Source organism: Myotis yumanensis, unplaced genomic scaffold (assembly GCF_028538775.1).
Source record: "Myotis yumanensis isolate MYYU_CA2020_CCGP unplaced genomic scaffold, mMyoYum1.0.hap1 SCAF_2, whole genome shotgun sequence".
NCBI lineage: Eukaryota > Metazoa > Chordata > Mammalia > Chiroptera > Vespertilionidae > Myotis > Myotis yumanensis.
In genome coordinates, this window is record NW_027223753.1 from 11,026,361 (window position 1) to 11,050,110 (window position 23,750).

General features: G+C 56.6%; 1 protein-coding gene across 2 annotated transcripts in view; it reads right to left on the bottom strand.

The window, feature by feature from the left end:
- IFFO2 (intermediate filament family orphan 2) overlaps nucleotides 1-22,972 on the bottom strand; it is a 42,678-nt gene extending 19,706 nt beyond the window's left edge. For both annotated transcript variants that reach the window (XM_070403150.1, XM_070403149.1), the window contains exon 1: nucleotides 22,023-22,972. In XM_070403150.1, the coding sequence (XP_070259251.1) occupies nucleotides 22,023-22,687 (665 nt within the window). In that variant the 5' untranslated portion in view covers nucleotides 22,688-22,972. The remainder of the gene's footprint in view (nucleotides 1-22,022) is intronic.
- Nucleotides 22,973-23,750: the final 778 nt, after the last annotated feature.

Consider the following 23,750-nt stretch of genomic DNA (forward strand, 5'->3'; position numbering starts at 1 on the left):
CTAATGCATGACCCCAGCAAGTCCCTTCCCCGCCTGGGCCTTAGTCTCCCAGTCCCTAGATAATATGACCTCGAAGGGTCCCTCTGAATATGACATGGCAGCGCTGTTTGCAGACCCTGCACATGGCCCTTCCTTGGAGCCCAGAAGAGGTGACAGCCTCAGGGATGTCAGCTCCATCCAGAGTTCTCCTGGTAATGTCCCAGGTCTCTGGCTCTTGCTCTCAGCACCAACTACCAACAGCAGGGGTTGGGGCGCAGCATACATTGGTTTGTTCATCTGCCCATTCATTCATTCCATAATTGTCCCTGAGGGCTTGCCATGTGCACACGGGCCTCATAGAATCAACAGTTATAGGACTCTCGACCGCCCCACCGAGGACAGGCAAACTGAGAAAGCTGTTTGCCACTGCGATCCCGGGGGACCCACTTACCATGAGGCAGGAACCTCCGTTTCCTCCTCTGTAAAATGGGGTAGCAATCCTACTTGCAGGGTTCACAGACAGGTGAAACGAGCTCACGTGAAGGTACACAGGTGCTCCTGCTGGACAGTCATTTTTACCGCTGGTATTACCCGGACTGCACTTGCTTGGGGGAGGGAGGGACAGGTGAGCAGGTAAGGCTCCGAGCACCTTAATAGGGACACCTCTCCATCCTGCCCCCACCCTCTGGAAGCAACTGAGAGGTGGCACTGAAATCCCGTTTTAATGCATTTTCCCCAGCAAAGAGGTAAAAGCAAGCCCTGCCGGTGGTCTGTGGGGAGAGTTCCTTGTTCCTCGGTGACCAAAGGGTCACCTTTGCACGCTGCTGGCCAGCCTCCTCTCTGTAAGGAGCCACCAGGCCTGGAGAGAGGTGGGCAGGAAAGATGGGCAAGTCCCTAACTAGATGCACCCCCTTCCCCAGGCCCACACCCCCTCGGGCAACGAGAAGCCTGTACTGAGCAGGAAGCCGTATCTGGTCCTGTCTCTGCCCTAACTTGCTGTGTGACCTCGGCCAAGTCCCTTCTCCTCCTCTAGCATCACTTTCCCGTTCTTAATGCAATGGTGTCAAACTAGATAAATTCTAAGGGCCCACCCGGCCAGGCCAGAAAGCAATGTCCATGGTCCCTGGATAGACACGCCATGCTGACCACAAAGCTCTCTAATAAACCACAACATCTCGAAGGCAGCTGGCATCAGTCTCTGAGTTCAAACCAATGCGTGCAGCGGGGAGAAGGGCAAGGGCTCTGGAGCCAGAGGGGCTTGGGATCGAACCCAGCTATACGTCAGGCAGCTCTGTGACTGCAGCAAGCTACTGACCCTCTCTGAGCCTCGGGAAGACCACCCACCTCATAGGGTTTTTGCAAGTATTCAGTGGACTCAGGTATGACAGGTGCCTGGAACAGTGCCTGACACACCACGAGCATGCGGATCATCCTCATCCGCATGACCTCCCAATGACAGATGGGCAGAGAAGTCGGGAGAGACCCAGGGAGTGGTCCCGGACACCCTGCAGGTGACAGGGCCAGACCTGAACCAAGGACCGGCTGACCCCAGAGCCACTGTGCTGCCTTAATAATCATGTTGATGATGACAGTAATAATGAGGTAGATGCCACCGTCACCTGGATGGATGATCAGGGGTACATAGGGTGGGAATGGCAGAGGGAAAGAAACCAGATGCTGGCACCAATTCCCCTACCAGCATCTGTCCTCTATGCCCCCCAGTGTGCCCCAAGAATGAATGGGCACGTGCCCAGCCCTTTGAGGTCTGTGACCAGAGCCACCACAACAGCAGGTGAGACCAAGGCAGGAGGTCCCGCCAGCCAGAGCCCAGCCGGACTCGTGGAGCCACCCTGCGAGGCACAAGGCATTTAAGGGCACTCTCCCAGGCCCAGAGAAACCCCTGGTCACCCACCCCAACGCCAACCTGAGGTTTCAGCTGTCTATATGAGTCATTGGTCCAATTACCCAGTGTCCATATTTGCCCTGGTTCCCAGCGTCACTTCGACATTCGTGTCGTTTATTGAAAATTCCTTTGGAGACCCAGCTGCTCTGTGGACGCCTGTGATCCAGAGCTGTAGGCTAGACAGCACCTTCCTTCCAGTCCTCTGTCTAGGAACCACACCCCAAGTGGGCACTGCCCCCCACAAACCAGACCACTCTGAGAAGGAAAGTGATTCAATGAGCATCTCATGACAAGGAGGAATTTATGAACCAAACTGCAGGCCATCGTGAGGTTTGGGGCACCATTTCCAACTTCTTCCAGGCTTGCTATACCTTCATCACCTCCTCCAGGGAGCCCTCCATGACTTCCCCAGCATGAACCAGTACGCCCATCCCGGTGTTTGCAGTCCTGGCACACGCCCTCCTCGTGGCATCCAGGGTGCTGTTCATGTTTACTTCTCTGCCTCTCTCATCAGACTCTGGTCTCCCAGCAGAAGGAGAAGACTTGAATTAACTGCATAATGTTCATTATGTCACTTTACTCCCACCACAGCTCTGTGAGCCAAGTGTTACTGTTCCCACCTTACAGATGAGCACACTGAGGCTCTAGTGAAATGATTGCTCTGTGTCAAGCCCAGGTCCACCTGACTCCCAAGCTTGAGCATCCTCCATAAACCCCACTCCTTCTGTATCTTTTTAAATTTTTGAATGATGTGATGTATCACCTACTAAGAAAAAATCAAAGCCGTTTACATTTTAGAAAGGCAAAAATACCTGCTCATTTCCCCCTGTTTTAAATAGCATGAGAATTTCACAATGGTTACACAAGAAGTAATTTTTTTAAAAATCAGGTAAGCCAAACGAAAAACATAAAAATCAAACCCATCTGATGCCCCATCCTGAGACAATCGATGTTACACTGGCTGCCCCTCCTTTCTCTGAGGCTGTTTTTCTTGTGAGATCTTTTAAAAATGAAAATGGGATCAGTGCATATTTGGTCTTCAGGATCCTTTTCCACTGAACAGTATACGGCAAGCCTCTTGCCGAGCAGGCGATACGGCAGGTGGCTGGGGCGCCACTGATCTAAGGGGTCCTACACTGTCATCCCCCAAATCCCAGCAATCTAAGCCGCAAAGAACTTCTCGGTGCACACGTATTTGCATATCTGTCCAGGTGTCTACGGGGAGTGGGGTGGGTCAAGGGAGCAGACTTAGAAAGGGCTTCCGTGCCCTCTCAGGCGTGTGTGTGATGGGGCTGCACTCTCGGGGCTCAGCAGCTGCCAAGGAAAAGCAGGGTCCCTGGTCCTCACCTCAGCTCCTGCAACCACACTGATCTGTGCCTCCGTTTCCCTATATCAAAAGGCTCAGGTAGAGGGAAACTCATCGTAAGTACTTCCCTTCCACACCCTCGCTGGGGTGGCACTCTGACTTCCCCAAGGAGCAAGGGCTGGGAGCGGCCAAACCTCTTTTCTGAAAGGGCAGAGGTTCCCCCTGGTGTGTGATGAGCCCTGGAGCACGTGGCCACACGCTAGGACGGGGCCACACAAGCAGCATCCCCCAGAGCAGCTCCAGCCCTGGGCATGCCAAGCTACCTCACACCTCCGGGGCCTTTGCATGTGCTGTGTACTCTGCCTGGAAGGCTCTGTTCTGTTTGCCTCCATTGTCGCTTCTCTTTCTCCTCCTGCCGACTTCTAACCACAGCTTATATACCCCCTCCTCCAGGAAGCCTTCCCTGACTCTTTGGTCAAAGTCAAATGCCCCTCTTCTGTACTCCAAAGGCCCCAGTCACTGGCTACCGAGATTATCCATTCACCTGTTGGCTCTCCCCTACTTAACTCAGCTCTTGCAACTCCATGTCTAGCTCCCCAGATGCAACTCCAGAGCCCAGCACAGAGCCTGGTACACAGGCACCAAACAAATGTTTGCTGGACAAAGGGCCCATTGAGTGTCACCTCCAGGGCCTTCTGAGGAGATCCAATCTGGAGTCAGTAGGACATTGATTCCACTGTGTGACCTTGGACATGACCTCCCTGCCTACCCCTCCCCAGGAGCCTCAGTTTCCCCAGACAACCTCCACAGTCCCTGCCAGCTCTGCGACTCTCCTTCCATGATCCTCCTCTCTCGCCGCCCTGCCTAGGCCTACCTCGCAGGGGGCAGGTGATAGGAAGGATGGTGCTCACAGCTCTCCATCTTGGCACTTTCCCTTTCCGCCCAGGCCTGGCCAAGCCCCCAGACACACTCCACCCAACTGCATTCGCAGTGTCAGCAGGCTCTCCGCCTCTAGGGCTGCTGCTCTTGCTCAAGTCCAGAAGCCGGCAGCTGGCCTGAGCACCCATGCCAAGAGCCAGGAGGCCCCGAGGGTCTGTATCCGTGTCCAGGAGGCTGGGGGCCCCACCCCAGGATATGTTTACAGCTTTGAGTAAAATAGCAACTCCCCAGGCTATTTTCGAAACCTAATTTGCAGTTTGGGTCTCTCCCTTGTTTATTCCAAGTGACTGTGCCCCACAGGTAAGTGCAAGGCACTGTGGGTCTGAAGCTCGTTGTAATCTGCCTATCAAAGCCAGATCCTCACTCACTGCTCACCCAGCAGCCTTGGTGCCAATGCCTCCCATGCCAAGTTTCCCTAATCATCTGCAGCCAGGAGTTGGCACACCCCCTCCTGGGTTTAAACCAGGCTCTGCAGCCTTGAGCAAGTCGCCTCTCCAGGCCTCGGTCCCCTCATCTGTGACACGGGGGAGAAGGACCCCGCCTGAATTAGACAAGGCCAGGCAAGCACAGACAGGCTCCATGTGTGGGAGGGAAAATCACAGAACATGGAAACGGGATCCCGGGAAGTCAGAAAGAGACGCTCCCAAGTCCAGGCCATTTGTAAGTGAGACGCCTGAAGCTCAGAGAGGAAAGTGACCTGCCCAAGGTCACACCGTCGGGCAGCGGCGGAGCGAGGACAGGAGCCCAGAGCCCGTCTACTTCCTGCCCTGCCACTGGTAAGGAGGGCACCCCTGAGTAACCGCCAGGGAGGAAAGAGGGAAGAGCGACAAGGACCCAGGAAAACAATTAATTACACGTGGGGCTCGTGCAACTGAGGACGGGTCACGGCGGGCCCTGCCTGTGTGTGCGGCGCCCTGAGTGTCACAAATGGCCCGAGGGCTGCAGGCACGGCGGGACAAGCTGCCATCGGCTGCTCCGAGAGAGGGCATAGTGACCACACACAGTTCAAGGGGACGGGCCTATGACTTAGTACCAGCCTCCTGTCGCCATGCGGGCCCTGGCATTCAACTTGCCATGCACCAGGGGGAGGGCACACACACACACACACACATGTGTTCCTCCCACCCGACCATGGGGCTGGGGTTCCCCTCTCAGAGTGGAGACAAGTCCGTTCCCTCCAGATGCCCAGAGAACTTCCTGTGACCGTACAGCCCCTGGCAGGGGACTGTATTGGAGCCCCTCTTGTCCTCACCCCCATTCTGCTGATGGGGAAACTGAGGCTCACAGAGGTCAGGCACCTTGCCCAGGTGACATAATCGCAGTAGTTCACACCATGAAGTGCTGGCATTGATGGGCACTATTAGTTCATTCAATCCTCACACCAACCTCATGAGGTGGGTGCTGTTATTAGGCCCATTTCACAGACGGGGAAACAGGCCCAGGGAAGGGAAGCAAGGTGTGCGAGGTCACAGAGCTCGACAGTCCGGCTCCAGGGCCCCAGCTCAGAACACCCGACGCGCCCGCCTCTGCTCTCCTTGTGGGATGGCGGATGCAGGACTAGAGCACGGGTCTCTCTTGTCCCAAAGCCTGGCTCCTTTCGCTGTGCCAGGCGGCCTCAGAATGGGAGGGAGAAGGTCAGGCCGCGTGTACCTCAGTTTCCTGGGGGTCAGGATGGGCCCCAAAGTGCACGACCTCCAAACTGCATGAGTGAAGTGCACAGGCCCCACCCTGGCTGCCAGGCTGGGCCCCTCTTGGCCCTGACTGTGGCCCCTGAATGAAGGGCCCCCCAAGTCTGGTCCGGCCCAGGCCCTCAGATGGCCAGGGGGGTCCTTCAGACACCAGAGAGGCCCCCTTCCTGAGCAAGTCCCCGAGCTGCCTAGACCCTGCCAAGTGCCAGTCCAGGGCGGGCAGAGGGTCACCAACCCCAACCCTGCCCGGGGACCAGCACAACTCTTCCCAAACCCGACTGGGGCCTCTCTTCCCCGGAGACATGGTCCTCCAGCCACCCGATCCCTGGACTGGACGTAGCGAGAAGCTGAAAAGGAGATGGTCCAAGACAGAGGGAGAGGAGAAGCGGCTGGGGGAGTGGGTGAGGCCACTGCACCCGTGCCCTGCCCCTCCTCCACGCTGCCGTCACTTAAACACTTTCACATCAGACAGACAGACCCAGCTACTCCCCAGCTGGTGGCAAAGTGACTTTACCTCTGTGACCCTCGGTTTCCTCATCTATAAAACGGGGTAACAACAATACCTACCTGAGTGGGCTGTGAGGATTGAACAAGACCATGAACACCACGCATCAACATTATTTTGGTCATCTCAGCTACAAGTAGGCCCCACTTCCAGTTTCCCGGGGTGGGGTGGGGGGGTTACTGTTCCGGAACCCAGAGTCCTGGGCTTGGCTTAGGTGTGACATTCCTCCCCTCAGAGGCTTCATCCTCTAAATTCCCTCTTCGCCACGCTGGGACTGGGGTGCTGTCTGGTCCCCAGAGTCTCCAAGTGCCCAGCACATAGTAGGCCCTCAACTGGTGCCAATCTACGGGATGAATGGGCTTGTGAGCTGGAGCCGTGGGGCAGAGCCGCGAGCAGAGTCCAGTCCGAGCCCCACTCCACCTGCACCGACCCTGGGCCAGTCCCTGCATCTGCTGACCCCTCTGCACAGGGAAGCTCTCCCCGCCCCTGGGGACTCAGGGCAGCTGCCCAGGGGGGGGGGGCCCTTCCCCACGGGGCCTGGCCTGCTAGGGACAGACAGCCGGTCCACACCCACCCCATGGGCCCACAAAGGCCTCCTCCTGGTGACTTTGCCTTGGGACAGATGGAACACCGTGTGGCATCTGTCAAGCCAGATGGCCTGGTTGGCCTGAAGGGCCAGGACACCAGCTGCGGGTCCGGCCCCAGCAGGCAGAGCTGCTTAACCCCTTCCTGCCCCAGCCGCAGGAGGTAGTGTCTGCTTGGCAACTTAACCACTGTCATACACTTCACCTTGACAGTGAAGGCCTCCCCAGGCCAAAAGGGAGGCAGAGAGGCTGTGGGATGAGAGGGAACCAGGGGACATGGGGGAGAGGAGGAGGCCGCTGCCAGCTTTGAGGGCAGGCCTGGACCGCCAGGAATCTGCCAGCCCGGGGGCGAGCGGGGGGGAGGGGGGGGCACTGACTCTGGGCGGGGAGCACTGTGGGGCCAGGTGGAACCAGCTGCTTTGCTTCCAAGACTCCCCTGTGGGGCAGGAACCGCCAGGCCAGAAGGCCAGCAGCCACCTTTCTGGGGCTAGAAAACCCACTCCCAGGCCACACCCTGGAAACAACACTGCCCAGGCCGCCATGCAGCACACCCTCTCTGGGCCTCAGTTTCTCCACCAGGAAAGGCGGGGCGGGGTGATCCCTGGGCTCCAGGGCCACTTCTGGCTCAGAGGGTTCCATGACTCCACGAGATGGAATGTGCCTTCCTCCTAGGAACCTGTGGGATCCTATAGGGACCCACCAGATCCTGTCTATACAGAGCAGGCCCCAACCAGTGAGCGTGAGTCAGGGAGGGATTCGGGCAGGAAGAGAGTAAACCTTGGGATGCGGGGAAGGGGTGCTGCCTGGAGGACTTGGGAAGGGTCATCACCAGGGAGTGGAAACCCGCCCACGCTCCCACCCTGTGGGAGGCTAAACAGGGGGACAGGCTGCACATGGGTTAGGGCTGGAGGCCAGGAAGCATTTTCCGAGGGAAGAGGTGACAAGGACACTGGAAGCACATCCAGGGAAGGCTCTGGAATGCCCTCCGAAGGCAGGAAGGTGTCTAAGTGGCTCTGCAGTGGTCCCCGCCTCAAGGAGAGGAAGGAACACGTGACCCAGGAGACCCCCTGGGGACAGCAAGCCGGTATCCACAAGGATCAGAGAAGTGGGGCCCTGGGGTCTCTGGGCTCAGGTGTCCAGCCGACCTGACAGTCCAAGCAGACAAGTACGTCATCTCTGGGCAGAGCACAGCCAAGCTGGCCCCAGGCTGGGGCTGGCATTCGGGTCCAGCCAGCAGCTCTGGAGGTCTCTCAGGACAGAGGCAGCGGAGGACTCCAGAAAAGCCAAGAACACGTCAAAACAGCCATGGAGTGGGGGCTGGGTGAGAGGGCCGCCAGCCAGGAGAGGAGCTGTGGGTACAGAGGGGCGAGGCTACCATGGGGCTGGGGTTCACAGGCCTGGCTGTGAGTCCTGGCTCTGCCACCAACTCGCTGTGCAACCTGGGGCAAGTCACTGCACCTCTCTGAAAAAACTGTGTTGAGGGAGAAACGAAACAATCTCTAAGGGCTCTCCCAGCTCTGATTGAACAGTCATTTGGCAAGTTCCCTGCAGACAGGAGTCTGCCTTTCTGGTCCACGCAGCAGCATCCCCAGGGCCCAAGCATGGGGCCTGAGCATAGGGGTCCCCAAAATAATGGATGGATGGATGAAAGAATGGGTGGGTGGATGGATGGATAGATGGATGGATGGATGATAAACGGGAGTAATTCCTGAGAAAGAAGAGCAGGAGGTCCCAGGCACCCCCTGGAATGATTCCTTACCTGCCCAGAGGCCTCCCTGGATCACTTTCCCACGGCTACTTGTACATACACATGCATATACCGACAGATGCATGGTTGTATACGCAACACACGCCAAGCATAGCAACCCAGCTCTGACTCCTGAGGACAGAAATTGAAGCTACGGTGTCCGAAGCCATGAGATTTATCTGCGAGGGTCTTTCCCCAGAGCAGCCGGCTTCCTGAAGTACACTCCCCACGAGAGGGTTGAAAGGAGATTCAGCAGCGGTGGAACCCAGTGCGGCTCTTTTAAGCCATTAAGTCATTTCAGCTGCCGAGACCGTGTCCTCGTCGGGACCGCAGCATGACCACAGCCAAGCTTCGGGAGAGCCGTGACGTCCAAAGAACGCATCCATGAGGCCTGACCTGCGCCGGGTGCCCGAGAAGCGCTTGGGAAAAGGTGAGATGAGCATTATGGGGTATGAGAACCCGGCTTTCCTCTCGGAGGAGCAGAGGGAGAGCCAGGCCTCCCAGGGCCGCTGTGCTTGGGCCCCTTGATCCCGTCCACCTTGTTCCCACCTGGGGGGTGCGCAGAAGCTACAAAGCAGCCTTTGTCTCAGGTGAAACCCTACACCAGCTGCCCTGACGTCAACCCCGGAACAGCAATGCCAACACAGCCTTCCAGTCACCTCTCCAAGATCTGGGAGGGAGCACTTCACCGACAAGGCCTCCCAGAGGCGGTCTGTGGGCTGGACAGGCGCAGACGCCATCTTCCCGGAGTCCCAGAAGGAAAAGAGCTGCCCCTCCACCTGCCAGGGGGCAAGGCAGGACTTGAACTTGCAACTCCCGTCTCTCAGCCCAAGGGCCAGGGCCAGGAACACACGGCCCATTTCTCAGCCTGGGGGACTGAGCCCGTCTGTGTGACGGGAGGTACTCTCTCTACAGGAGTCTGCCAGACCCCGGTTCTAATCCCAGCTCTGCCCCTGCCCCATGGTGAGACCTCAGCTCAGGGATGTGACTTCCTAGGCTGCTTCCACATCGGCACAAGGAGGCTAGGAGGCAGGGGCGGGGACAGGGACAGAGACCCCAGGGGAGCAGGGACAGGGACTTTAAGGAGAGTCCACTCTCCAACAGGCCACTGGAAGCCACAGGCTCCAGGGGACATGCTCTCACAGACACGGCCTTGAAGGCTAGGCCTTGTCCTCCCAGTGACCCTGCGCTGACAGTCTGCTGGGGAGGAGAGGGGATGTGACCTCCTCCTGCTGGCCAGGCAGCCGGCTCTGCTGGAGAAAGGAAGTGGCCTGAAGACAAAAGGCCAGCCTGCAGCGGAAGGGGGAGGGAGTAGGCAGTTCCCACTGCGCGGGCCTGGGGGCTGGGGAGGGCCCGGCCTGGGCAGGAGGACAAGCGCCCACTGTTTCCCTGAATCCTCATGACTGCCTTGTGAGCTAAGGCTGTCACCCCCATTTCACAGATGAGAGAACTGAGGCTTAGGATGGTGCTAGGAACCCAGACATTCTCACTCCAGAGTCGGAGCTCACACCCATGCGAAGGCCCGGATCTCGGCCAACGGTGTGCACCCAGGAAGAGCAAACCAAGCAATTTCCCTTTAATTCTCCGTGGATGCATCAGGCCTGAAGGCACAGAAAGGAACAACCTATGAATCGGGGCTCTGTGAGCTTGGCATCAGGTTAATCCTGGCTCTGCCAGTAGCTGGCTGAGCTCGGGCCTCAGTTTCCCCAACTTGGACAAGTCCTAGTATTTTCTTTGAAGGCAAGCATAAAAGCAAGCTCAGACAAAGTCCTCAGACCATCCAACCCCAGGCCTCACCCGGAGAAGAGGGGTGGGGATGGCCCTCACTGACCCAGGCTTCTCAACAGCCCGTGGGTTTGCCATCCCATTTTACAGAGGAGGAAACCGAGGCACAGAGCAATGACGCGGCCAAGCACGTGGCTGGCAGATGGGGAGAGTAGATCAGTCAGTCAACACCCCAAGACCCCAAAGCTGGGCCAAAGACAGGAAGCGCCTTTTGTTTGAAGGAGACAAACCCATGGCGACTTTTCTTCTCTTCTGTAGACCGAGAGAGCCAGCTACAGCGCGGAGGACCCCGACATCCGGCCAAGGGGCAAGCCTTCACCCCAAGCGGTCTGGCCTCTGGGAGTTTTAAAAACTCTCTTCAAAGGACTAGCAGCCCCGGAAGGATCCCTTAGCTCAAGGGTTTCTAAGAAACCCTGCTCAGGGGGCCTGGGCTCCGGCCCCTACTCGGCTGTGTGGCCTCAAGGTAGCTGCTCTCCTTCTCTGGGTCTCATCTATAAAACGGTCGTGGGTACATGAGTGGGGTGGGGAGGGAAATATAAAATACTAAAGCATAAAGACTCAGGTCTTTTTAAAAAGACAAAGGGCACATTTAATCATCTGGGACGACAGGTCATGACATTGCCTGGAAGCAGTGGATGGGTTAAAGGACTTTGAGAGCGCCTCAGACCCTCTGCAGGATTGGGGGGGCGGAGGGGGGGGCGGTAAGAGGAAATCAGGGGTGTGAGGGAGAAGAGACAGGCAGGGTGGTCAGGCCAGGGGGAGCTAAGGTGGGCAGCCTAGCCTCCCACCCCACTCCCCAACCCGTGTCACATCCAGGGCCCAGACCTTGGTGGGGACTGGGGGGCTGCGGGGCTGAGGTCCCCGGAGCAGCACTGACCTCCCAGACCCGGCAGCTATGTTCTCACCAGGCAGCCCCCCTGCCCTCCTCCATGACATACAAGGGCTAGTACAAAGGATCTGGGGTGGCCAGAGGCAGGGTCCTGACCTCGGGACCACAGGGTGCAGACGGAGGCCCCCAGACACATGCTCACACGCACGCACACACACGGGCTCACAAAGCCTTAGCGGCCGACAAAGAGCCCCGGACTGAGGCCTGGCATCAGGCACAGGGAGGGGACAGGGCCCCCTCACAGCCCTCCCCTGCCTCAGATGAAGGACAGGGCAGGGGTGAGAGCCAGCCGTAGGGAGCAGAGCCCAAAACAAGAGAGAGAGAGAGAGGATATGAGATAGCAAACAGAACAAAGAGGGCCAAGAAGGCCAGGAGGAGGGGGGAGAACAAGAAGGGAGGAAGAAGGAGCAGGCAGGCCAGGTCAGGCCATGTCCTGACTCAGGCCTGGGCACGAGGAAGGGGCTCTGGACTAGGCACCGGCCCGGCATCCCACCTCCAGGCCTCTGCACACCTGTTCTCGCCCCCCAGAGCACCCTCCCTCTTTCTCCTGAGCTCTTACTGGACCTTCAGAACACAACGCAGGCGGTGTCTCCTCCAGGAAGCCTTCCTTAACTGACCCTAGTCGGGTTCAGGTGCCTCCCAGAACCCCTGGGTCTCAGGCAGCGCATGTCCCACCAGGCTTCCACCCGGAGCCCAAAGCCTCTTGGGTCCTGTGGTCTGACTTTGCAACAAGCTTTCCCCAAAGCTACTCCAGCCCGGGTCTCCCCACTGCACCCCCAGATGGCCTTGTGCCCATGACCACAGCAGGCCAGGGCAAAAGGAGGCCCTGGGAAGATATGCCGATCCTGCCCCAGAGGAGTCCGTCTGCCAGGGACTCACAAGGTCCACTTAGACCAGCAGGTCTGCCCTTCCCCCAGGCGGCACACAGGCGGCGGCAAGCCAAGAACCGTCTTAAATAACCCAAGTAATAAAAATGGCCAATGAAGAGGGCGGAAGGCCGTGTCTCCACTGCGGGGGCGTCTCTCCATTGAACAGCTGATGAGCAGGGGGCTGTGTGAACCTGCACATCCGAAGTCAGAGCACGCAGGCCTGGGAGTGCTGAGCAAGCATCTGAGAGACAGCGTGGAGACAGCCCCGCCCAGCGCAGCCACGTGGAGGGGCTGCTGCCCAGGCCAGGGTCCTAATGCCATTCAATCCCCGCCTGCGCTTCGCTCCCCAGAACACCCAGCCTCACGTAATAATCGCCACGGCAGCTGCCAGGGTCTGAGCCTCGTCACCCCGTTCGCTTTCTCATGCCGTCCATGCAGTATGCCCGTCCCCATTGGGCAGATCAGAAAACATGGCTCAGAGAAGCAACTGACCGTGTCAAGGTCACAGGGCTGATAAGCAGCGGAAACATGCTTCTCAGCTTCCTCTCTTCCCAGCTTCCCAGTTCCACACCAGTGCTCTGCCCCAAGCTGTCTAGTTTTGCAGGTTTCTGTCCAACACCCATCACAGCTTGTGTCGGGATCCGGGGAAAGTGTGAATGTGAATGTAAATGCAAGGGGAGGATGGGATGGAAGTTGGGTGCACGGGAAGTTGGAAAAGAAACAGCAGTGGTGGTAGGGCCCAGGGCTTCCAATCATTTAGTCCTCCAGGCACGGCAATCTACCATTTATAAAGCGCTCCCCCAGGCATCACTTCATTTTAGCTTCCAAACAGCCCCATAAGGTCAGATTGATTGCTCCCATTTCACAGAGGTGAAAACTGAGGCTCAGGGCATGAACACACTTGCAATAGGCATGCCTCTTCCTGGGTGGGATCTGGAACCTGATCTCCTGGGTTCAAATCTTGGCTTGCTGCCTACAAGCTGTGTCTTGGCCCCATTCCCTTCTTGTCTCTGTGACTCAGTTTCAGCATCTCTAAAATGGTCTAATGATAGAGCCCAACTTGTAAGGTTATGATGAGGTTACATGATTTAAATGTAAACTGCTTTAAGTGGAGCCTGGCAGAGAGTCAAGATGGTATAAATAATTGTTTAATAAGTTAATTAACTAATAAATATTTATTGTGTCCCTAGTAGGCACAGGCACTATTTGAGCAGGTACTTGTCACGTGGTATCGTCACATTTGCCTGTGTCCGCAGACTCTGAGCTGCTGAGGGAAGGGGCGGTGTCTGGTGTGGTGGGTGCCAGCCACTGTCAAGATATCCACCCCCAGCAGTCTCCTCTTCCCCAACAAGAGTCGAGGAATGACTGTAAGAAGTTCCCTCTACCCTGGCAAAGTTCACGGCACCAACCGAAAGCAAAAGTTAGGGAGACCTGAGCCCAGGCGGGAGCCAGCTTCTCTCCTGCCACCAGAATGCCCGAGGCTCCGCCCGCCTGCTAGCAGTTAGTGTGTAGCCCTGGGAGCACTTAGGTGCTAGGCATGATCAAGGGAGCACGAACTCAGAATGTGGGACCCACACCCAGGCCTGGCTTTGCTACATGGCTCGGGGCAAGTTCCTTTTGCTCTGAGCCTTGGTTTCTATCCTGCAGTATTGCCACAGGTTTAAATCAGATGGCAGGGAAAGTGCCAGACAGGTAATAATACGTACGTGTTCCCTGCTCCCCATCCCTTCCCCTGCCAGGCCTGCCAGCCCGGGTGTGTTAACCTCTTTGGCTGAGACCAGGAATTTCCCTACCCAGAGAGGGGGGTCTGGATGGCCCAGGATGGTGGCCCAGGAGGCTCATCTGCATGCCACTGCAGGTGACCCTCTGGCTTCTCAGGAAAGAGCTACTGTAAAGTGACAGTAGGAAGTCTTCCCAGCGTAGCAGCCACCTCCTGTTCTGCCAGCCTCCAGCCATGGCAATATTGTGACAGCACCGGGAGGCCTCCTCAGTCGGCATGTGACAAGACCAACCTGTGGCTCCTCCAGAGAGCGCTGAACGTGGGGTCTGGAGACCCGGACTGAACTCGATGCAAGATCTGGGCCAGATCTCTTCACCTCTCCAAACCTATCATCTAGGAAACGGGCACAATTCCTACCTCTGGGGGTTGCTGTGATCCTTAAATCTCACTTACTTTAAGAAGCCGTCGCAGAGCTTAGCACGTAGTAGGTGCTCAGTCGGTGCTCGCTATTAAGTTATGATGATTTGTTTTTAAACCTTTTTTTCAAAATGCTTTCACACTCCATTATTTCAATTAATCTTTTTTTCATCCACCCCAGGAAGCGGAATTCATAAGAAACCTGATCTCCATTTTACAGAGCGACAAACTGAGATTCAAGAGATTAAACGGCATGTACAGAACAAAGTTACAGAGAAGAAGAGCCTCCACAGGAGACTGGGTAAGCCTATCGTCCCACCTTCTCCATCCCCAGGTGGACAACAGGACACGGCCTGGACTCCACAGGGCTCTAGCTGCCCCATGCCACCAGCCAGGGGGCTCAGCCAGGCCACAGCCCCTCAAGGGAACCTGAGTCATTTATCAGGTTTACCAGTGGGTGACAACTACCCGCGCTTGTACCAAGAACTAGAGTAAGAAACCACATCCTGCCCAGGAAACCAAGCACCCAGTGCCCACTAAGGGTGGGAGGGCACTGCCCTAGCAGGCAAGCAGCGCCATCAGAAATCTTCCCCAGCCTCCCACCTGGCCCGGAATTTTCTAAGTATCTCACAGCCAGCAATGCTCAGAGGCTACACAACCCCCAGAGGCTGCACAACCCTCAGATGCTGCCGGCAAGGGCAGGGCCACCCTCCTCCCAGCTTCTGCCCATCTCACAAAGCCGGCACCACTCACCCCGTAGGGCACCCACCCTTCTACCTGTGAATCTTGCCATGGAACTCTCTTGACCTTCACCATTTACAAAGGGCTGTAGCTATATGAACCCATTTACTTCTCCCTCGGCCTTGGGACACAGAGCTCAGCATCCTCTTTTCCAGAGAAGGAAATAAGGCTCAGAGAGGCAGAGTGACTCGCCCAAGCAAGCTCAGTACCCCGCATCTGGCACCAGGCAATGGATGTGAATTCAAACTTGTTGAAGCGATGTGTTGGGAAAGGAGTGTGGGCCCATCCCTCCACCAGCTGCAAGTCCCTGAATGTAGAGTCCGTGCTGGTCATCCATGCATCTGTGCCTTCCGTCCCCCAGCCCCACTGGGGCCACCAGCACACAGCAGCCAGGCCCACAAGTGCTCACTCAGGGGGACTCCGGCCAGGCCCTGGCTGGGCTCTGCGACCACAAGGTGAAGACAGACCCAGTGCTGGCCCGGCCCCTCAGAGCTTACAGACACATCCCAGACAATTACGATTCATGGTGCAGAGTGCTGTGATGGGGGAGGCAGTGGGTGCACAGAAATGCCCAATAGAAGAAACGCAGGGGAGAGCAACACATCCCAATCCCAACACAGGGGACAAAAGGGCTGCCTCCTTCCTGTCTCGGGCCTTCAGCCATCCATGACGTGGGAATAAACGGGACGCCAGCCGGGCTACATCCCTGCGACGGGATCGAAAGCCAGGACTCCAAATGCAGAGCCCACAGCCTCCCGCATCACTGATATGTGGTGTGGTGTCAATCAATTCCCCTGGAAGCCAACCCGTCGCCTTGCAGCAGCGGGCGTGCTCAAATTCTGGGTCTACCCTTCTGTGTCCTTCAAACACTGACACGTGTGGGGATGTGGGCCACAGGCCTGGAGAGAGAGAGAGAGAGAGAGAGAGAGAGAGAGAGAGAGAGAGAGAGCTGGGGGACCTCGCATCCGGTGACCAAGGCCCCGCCTCGCATTCCTGGGAGGAGGAATCTTCAGCTTCAGCTGTCTCCCAGCTTCTGCTTCCTTTTCTTTTCTGGGACCTCATTCCCCTCCCTCGAGTGAGGCTCTGAAAATCCCTCCCAAATTTGTCCCCAGAGAGAATGCCAACTCGGCCAGAAGACTTTGGAATACTGAGGAGCTAGATGGAGGGGGGCTTGTGCTTCTTTTAAAGGAGGTTGGGAAACAGGGCGGGGGGGGGGGGGGGCGGGGAGTAGATTTCCGGAGGCACAAATCAACCGCTAAGAGTAGGAAGAACACCCTCCTTAGATGCTGGACAAAGAAGGAGCCCTCCCCTCCCCTCCCCCCAACACCATCGCGGCGCCTTCCATGGGACAGAGAGGCAACATGCCCTGAAATGGTTGTGCCGGGCAGCCCAGCACTATCCTGAGACACCCCTATAAATGAAGGGGCAGACGCTACGCAGGGAAGGGCTGGGCTGGTGCAGGGGGCATAGGGGGCCTCCCAAGGACCAGGGGTCTTAACAGGTGAGCTCATTATTCCTTCCCAATCTCCGAGAGAGCAATTATTCTCCCCCTTTTACAGAAAGCGGACGCCCCAGCAGCTCAGAGAAGCCGAGCAATCGCCAGAGTCACATAGTGCCAGAGCCCAGGCTCAGACACTCTTCCCACCGTCCCAGGCTGCCCCCCAGGAAAATCAGAAATAAAGAATCCCTATCAGTGGCAGCTTCAGAAGTGATCAACATGTCCGTGGAAATGACAGCAAACAAAGCCGTCCGACCGGCCTTCGGGGGCAGTCTTCTGGCTTTGGGACATTCAGGGGCCAACACCACCTGCTCAAGGGTCTCGCAGGGTGTGATGGGGAAAGGCAGGCGACACTCCAGCTGGCTCACCCACCACCCCTTTTGGGAGCCCTCCATTCAGGCCGACAGCCCAGCCCCTTCCGGCTCACAATCAGAAATAGCTGTGACAAAAGTCCCTCCCATCCCTGAGAGTGGCTTTTTAAAAAATGCTTAAAAGCAGACACACAAAAAAGAAACGAAAACTCTGCCAAGCCCTGACCTGAGGCAGATGATGGCATCACCTCAGAGCAGTGGGTCAGCCCCTCTGCGCCTCAGTTTCCCCATCTCAGCTGAATTAGTGACTTCTTTCTTTCTTTCTTTCTTTCTTTCTTTCTTTCTTTCTTTCTTTCTTTCTTTTTTCCTTAACAGCAAAATCCCCTTTTCCAATTGAATCTTCCTCAGCACATTGATCTGAGAGTCATGGAAATGGAGCTGCTGTGGCTGCCATGGCTGAACCCCAGATGCTCAGCCTCCCCCTGCCCCAGAACCACCTCAAGGCACCCTGCTCTGGACGCCAGGCTCCAAAGGGCCTCCTTGAAAACCACCAGACTAAATGGCTGTGGTCCTCCCTGGCTCTCAAGTGAAGTTCCAATCCATGCAGGGACCAGGGAAAAACAAACCAAGCCTTTCGTGCTGACTTGAGTCAGGGGCACAGGCATTTGGCAACCTGCAGGGGAGTGAACTAAACCACAGGGTTCCGTACCACCTGGGCCCGGTCAGGAGGCCCTGCCTCTCATCCTGGGAGGCAGAAAAAGCAGCCCCGACCCAGGCCCCTTCAAGTCACAGACCCGAAGTGTAGAGGGAGCTGGGAGGGATCCCCTAAGTGTGTAAAGATGGAGGACCTAAGGCTCAGAGAGAGCAGCAACTAGCCTGAGGTCACACAGCACCTGGTGGCAGAGCCAGACCCGGAGTCTGGGCCTCTTGGATGCCAATCCAGAGAACTCTCCGCCGTTTAAAGTTCCGAGGGATTCTGGAGGAATCTCCCAGGCAAAAGCCCCCGGCTTGCAAACTCAGAACAGGATATTTTGGTGGCACTGGGTGGTGACAGAGCAGAGATGTTTGTTTTGGTTTCCACATCAACGCTTGACAACCTTGTCTGTCGGTGCTACAGTTTCTGCAACCACATTCCCCACCCACCCACCCAGTGAAGAGCTCAAAGCTGATTGGGCCGAGGCAAAGCCAATCATGAGCAGGGCCAGGGCCAGGGGACCCGAGGCCAGGGCTCTGGTTTAGGTGGGTGTTTCCACTGATGGCACATGTGCTGATGTGAGGTGGTAAACAGGTGACTTTCTCCATTTACATGTTATTGACTACACAGGTGAATGGATAAGCCCAATGTGATCTATCCACACAGGGGAATATTATTCAGCAACATAAAGAAACGTACTACTGACACATGCTACAACATGGACGAACCCCAAAAACATTACCCACGTGAAAGAAACCAGGCGCAAAGGGCTGCATATGGCATAATTCCATCCACATGAAATGTCCAGAAACGGCAAATCTAGAGAAACAGAAAGCGGATCGGTGGTAGCCTGGGCTGGGGCTGGAGATTAACTGCAAATGGGCAAGAAGAATCTAATTGGGGTGATGCAAGCGTTCTGAAACTGGATTGTGGTGATGGTTGCACAACTCTGTGGATTTACTAAAAATCATTGAATTTTATGCTTAATATGGGAGGATTTATGACATGAACATCATAACTCAATAAAGCTGTTAAATATATATATATATATATGCCTAAGCTACCATTTGACCATTAACTATGACACCCACTGACCACCAGGGGGAAGACGCTCAATGCACAGGCATGGAAACATGGAAGACAGATGAATCTCAGAGGGAAGGAGGGAGGGCGGGAAGAGATTAACCAAAGATCTTATACGCCTGCAGGGATCAGGCCGAATCCACTCACCGGGCCTCCGACATCCTCCAAGGGGTCTCAGATTGCGAGAGGGCTCAGGCCAGGCTGAGGGACCCCACCAGTGCACGAATCCGTGCACTAGGCCTCTAGTATCTTACATAAAAAATAATGCAGGTGGTGGTACCTGGATCTGGCCGTAAGTCATGGAGTGGAACCCAAAAAGTTTCCATATTGGAGAACATAGAGCTCCACATCCAAGGTGCCCTTTGAGAAGCAAGTGGGGTCCCCGAGCTGCGAGTCCCTCCAGCTGGATCAGAGGAGCCCTAGAACCTCTCCTGGCACAGGCTCCTTCCCCTGCTCGCAGCGCGGGGCTCCATGCTAGACACCCTGGAAGGCCCCGAAGCCTTCGGTGGCCAGCAGCCCCGGCAAACACCTTGGTCTCACACCTCAGACTCTCACTTCTCTTATAGACAGGAAATCAGAAGTGGGCTGAGAGCGCAAACTCAGATTTACATATTGTCAAGGCTCGGAAGACCCTTTGAGGTCATCTAACCCAGTGGTTTTTAAAAAGTTGATCATATGCCCACCCTCCTCGCAAAAGACAATTCTTCTGAGCAACCTGAATATAGAAACAAGTAAAAGCAGAATGGGACCTGTGTACATTTATAGTGCAGGTTCCAATATATAACAGCTACCAATTCTGCATTCAATCACTGAGGTTGCTGGGGCTGTCTTGATCTGTTAATATTTAGAATTGGGATCATGGGTGACAGTTCCACATTCCGTCTAATTTTATCTCCAGTTTTGGCTGCAGGGTGTCAAGAAAATCCTGGCACACAGATTGGTGGCTACAAATGGCAATAGTTTTTAGCCGTTTGCTTTGTAACCTCAAAATACTCTTCAAACAGAGATGGCAGAAGGGGAAGTTTCACTTGAGTCCGACTACTAACAAGTTAGTGTGGAAGTGAACTTCAGTGAGTTAACATTAAGAACTTAAAAGGGAGTGAGCACATTGTTATGACCATTTAAGCATCTTTAATATACTTTAGATATTAATTTTTATTTAATATTCAAGGAATCCCTAAGGAATCTGAGGAAGCCTGGGGCTTACAGTGAGGGAAACTGAGGCCCAAGTAAGGACGTATACTGCTTTGGAAAAATCCAACTTGAGCCCTGAATCAACTTCAGAAAAAGAAAAAAAAAGAAGAAGAAGAAGGAAGAGAAGGTGCACACACATCCCAGAGGGCGGGAAGAGAGACACCTCACTCCACCTGTCTCCACAGCACCCATCTCATTCCAGGCCAGCGCCAGAGGCTGACATCACACCCCACACCCCGAGTACAACTTAAACAGAGCATTGCTCAATGCCAACCTACCTCCCTTTAAGATTGGGCATGGTTTGCCCATCTCCTTAGTAGCCAACTCCAAGAAGCACACACACAATAAAAAAACACACAACACAACACAAGCCTGGGGCATGACAACACACTCAACAGTGGCAGAGAGAAGGGCCCATCCCTCTGCGTTTCATCATAAAGGCCAAGTGCCTGTTTGTCTACCCCACCCACCCCCACGAAGCTGCCCACAAGGAGTTGAGAGCTCTCATGAGAGACAACCAGCCCAGCAGAGTGGCTAGTGTACAGTAAGGTTAAGACTCACCCCCAGAAAGCCAGGCCCTGCAGGAGACAGCCCCGAGTCCTGCGAGCTTGACAAAGATACTACCATCTTTAATGCCATCAACCTGATTATGTTATACCTTCCAAAAAGCATCACCACCCTACTCTCCCCTCATGCAACTGTGAGCGAATTTCATTGTTCCGTTTCTCTGATGAGCAAGCAGGCTTCTAAGTGGTTCAATAATCTCAGGTGATGGAGCTGATATTGAAGCCTTCCCAGTAGAGCAGCGGTTCTCAACCTGTGGGTCGCGACCCCTTTGGCGGTCGAAAGACCCTTTCACAGGGGTCGCCTAAGACCATCCTGCATATCAGATATTCACATTACGATTCATAACAGTAGCAACATTACAGTTTGAAGTAGCAACGAAAATAATTTTATGGTTGGGTCACAACATGAGGAACTGTATTTAAAGGGCCAGAAGGTTGAGAACCATGCAGTAGAGGAAAAGGAGGGAGACCCATGCCCAGCTCCCTGGGCAGACCTCTGTGCTCATGTGACTCAGGGACTCAAGGAGTGGAAGGAAAGAGCCTCTCAGCACATCCTCCAAATCCAGGAGTTTAGAGCCAAGTTCTCAATTCAGAGTTGCCCAGGCTAGGACACCCCCGCCCAGGCCTGAGATGCTACAGACAGACAGACCCCTCTCCTCTCATCTGAAAGTGGAGCCCACAGTCCTCTCAGCCAGGCTGTAGGCAGGAAACAATGTTACTTTCCCACCTGGGGGATCTGGGCTGGGTAGAAATGTGCTGGCCGGTCCTGTAGGCAGTCTGCCTGGCACCCTACTCAGAGATGGTGGTCTTGGTCCATTCAATGTCCAGTCTTCCAGTCCAAGGTTTACCTCCTTCTATGGGCCTTGAGGGCTGAGTGTATTGAGGCCCAATAAACCATGACAATAGGATGGCAGGGGAGAGGAGTGAAGGCAGGGGTTTTTAAAAGCTTGTGGCCTATCTAATGTAGGTCTGGTTACCCAGCTCAGCCAGCTGGATCCTAGAGCTGGAGCAAGAAGGCGGACCCTAGCCCCAGTGCTAGACAGAGATGCTTCCGTTTTCAAATACACGATCTCATTTAATTCAAGGAACAAAAGGTCAGTGGGTTACTTAAGAGTTTTTCCTTTTCACCTGGGGAAGGAGGGCAGCTCCTCTCCCTATTCTTGGGAAAGTACCTAGGCTGGGAGACAGACTGGACAGGAGTACTTCAAACCACTAGTTCAGATCCTGGGGTCACCACTTACTAGACAAGTCCCCTCAGGCAAGTCACTTGCATCTCCGTGCCTTAGTTTCCTCATCTATAAAATGGCGATAAGAATGCTCTACATGTTGCTATGAGAATTAAATGAGATGACTTAAAACACCGATGGCTATTTTGTCACCTACAAAACAATGCGCCTGGCCCAACAAAGGTTCGGAGGTGCCCCTTGCTGTAGTCAGCGCCGCCCCCCATTCTTGGAACCAGATAACTGAGTTTTCCCAGCGCACGCAGGGTCCTCTGCGAACAGTTTGCAGCCCACCTGCTAGAACCAGCTGGCTGCCCCGGCCCCTCCCCAACGCAATGCACACATTCCGCGGCCACAGGGGAGAGGCGAGGCCGCACTCACCTCCGCTTGTACTCGTCGCGCTCGCGCTTCACCTTGGCCAGCACGTTGTAGAGCGCACGGATCTCGGGCGTGATGGTGTCGATCTGCACTCCCACGCCGTCGGGGTGCACCCACGACACGCCGGGGCCCTGCACTGTCTCCACGCCGCCGCCGCCCGTGCGCCGCACCTGCGTGTAGCTCCAGATGGTCCCAGGCAAGCGGCCATAGAGCTGCGGGTGAGAGCCGCCGCCGGGGGGCAGGCCGCCCAGGGCCACGGCGTTGGCGTTGGTGCCGACGGCCACGCCGCTGCCACTGCCGATACCGTGCCCGCTGCCGGGCGCGGATGGCCGTAGCAGATCCGGCCCGGTCTGCACGGCCTGCTCGCGGGTAAATGTCTTGTAGCGCAGCCGCCGCTCGCGTTCGCTCTGCTGTTGCTCCAGCTGCTTTTCCAGCAGCCGGTTGCGCCTCTCCAGCTCGTGTACCTTGGCCAGGAAGCAGCGGAAGCGCACGTTGAGCCCCTTCAAGAGGTGGATGTTAGAGCCCAGGTCATCCCGCAGCGCCGCCGTCACCGGCGATGGCCCTGGCCCGGCCCCGCCGCCGCCCCCGCCGGGGCAGCTCCCGCCGCCGCCGCCCGGCGGACAGCCGAAGGCCAAAGCCATCTCCCCGAACAGCAACGAGTTCACCATGCGCCGGCTGCGCAGCTCAGGGCCCCGGGCCCGCGGCTCCAGGGGAGGCTCCAGCTCCGGGCAGGGCTCCCGGCGCGGCCGGGCCAGATTGGGCGCGGGCTCCAGCGCGGCCGGCCGGACGGGCAGTTCCAGATGAGCGCCAGATGCGGCCTCCGTAGCGACAGAGACCCGACCGCCCCCGGATGTGGGCGCGGAGGCAAGGAACAGAGCTCAGGCTGCGACGGAGGCCACGGCGGCTGCGAGATGTAGCGAGGGTTGCGGATACCGGCGCCGGAGCTGTCACAGACGATGTGGAGGCGCCGCGGCAGCAGCGCGGAGAGGACTCTCGGCCAGCACTGCCCCTCTCTCTGCGGCGGGCCCCGCCCACTGCAGACGCAGGCCCCGCCCCCCATTGCCCCGCCCACCCGCCTCCTGCGGCGCTTCTCCTGTCCCAGGCGGGGCCTCAAGACCCGCAAAGCTGGACCACGCCCACCTACTTGGGGCTCCGCCCCTACCTCGGCGCCAATGACCGGCTGTCTGCAGCTCTGGCTCCGCCCAGGTCCCCTGGACCACGCCTCTCCGGCCGGGTCCTGCTGCCACGCGCGGCTCGGATGCTTTGCGAGGAGACACGGACCGCGGAGCTGCACCAGGCTTGCGGTTAGCTGGAGCCGCCGCAGAGCTAGCCCGGCCTCTTAAAGGGACAAGCAGCTTCCGCAGCGCTCGTTTCTGGATTTAGGTAGCCCTCTCCCCCACGTCCTCTGCCAAGGAGACTCCGCTTCTCTCCCACCCCAATTCCCAGGACCCAAATTCCCACGGGGTACGGAAAACCTCGGCCTGGAAGGGCTGGGGAACCATAGCATCCGAAGGTGCATCTGCACCCCACCTCCACTTCAGCCTGGGCAGCTTAGATCGACCTTCCCAGGATAAGGCCTCTCTTGTGCCTGCACGTTCCCCACGCGGCGGACCTAGGCAGGCTCCTCCACCCCTTGTCCCCAGGTTCCGCCTGGGCACTGCAGAGCCCTCTAGTCCCCCGGCCCACGGAGGTGCCACGCCGATTAAGGGGATACGGGGGACGGGGGAGGGT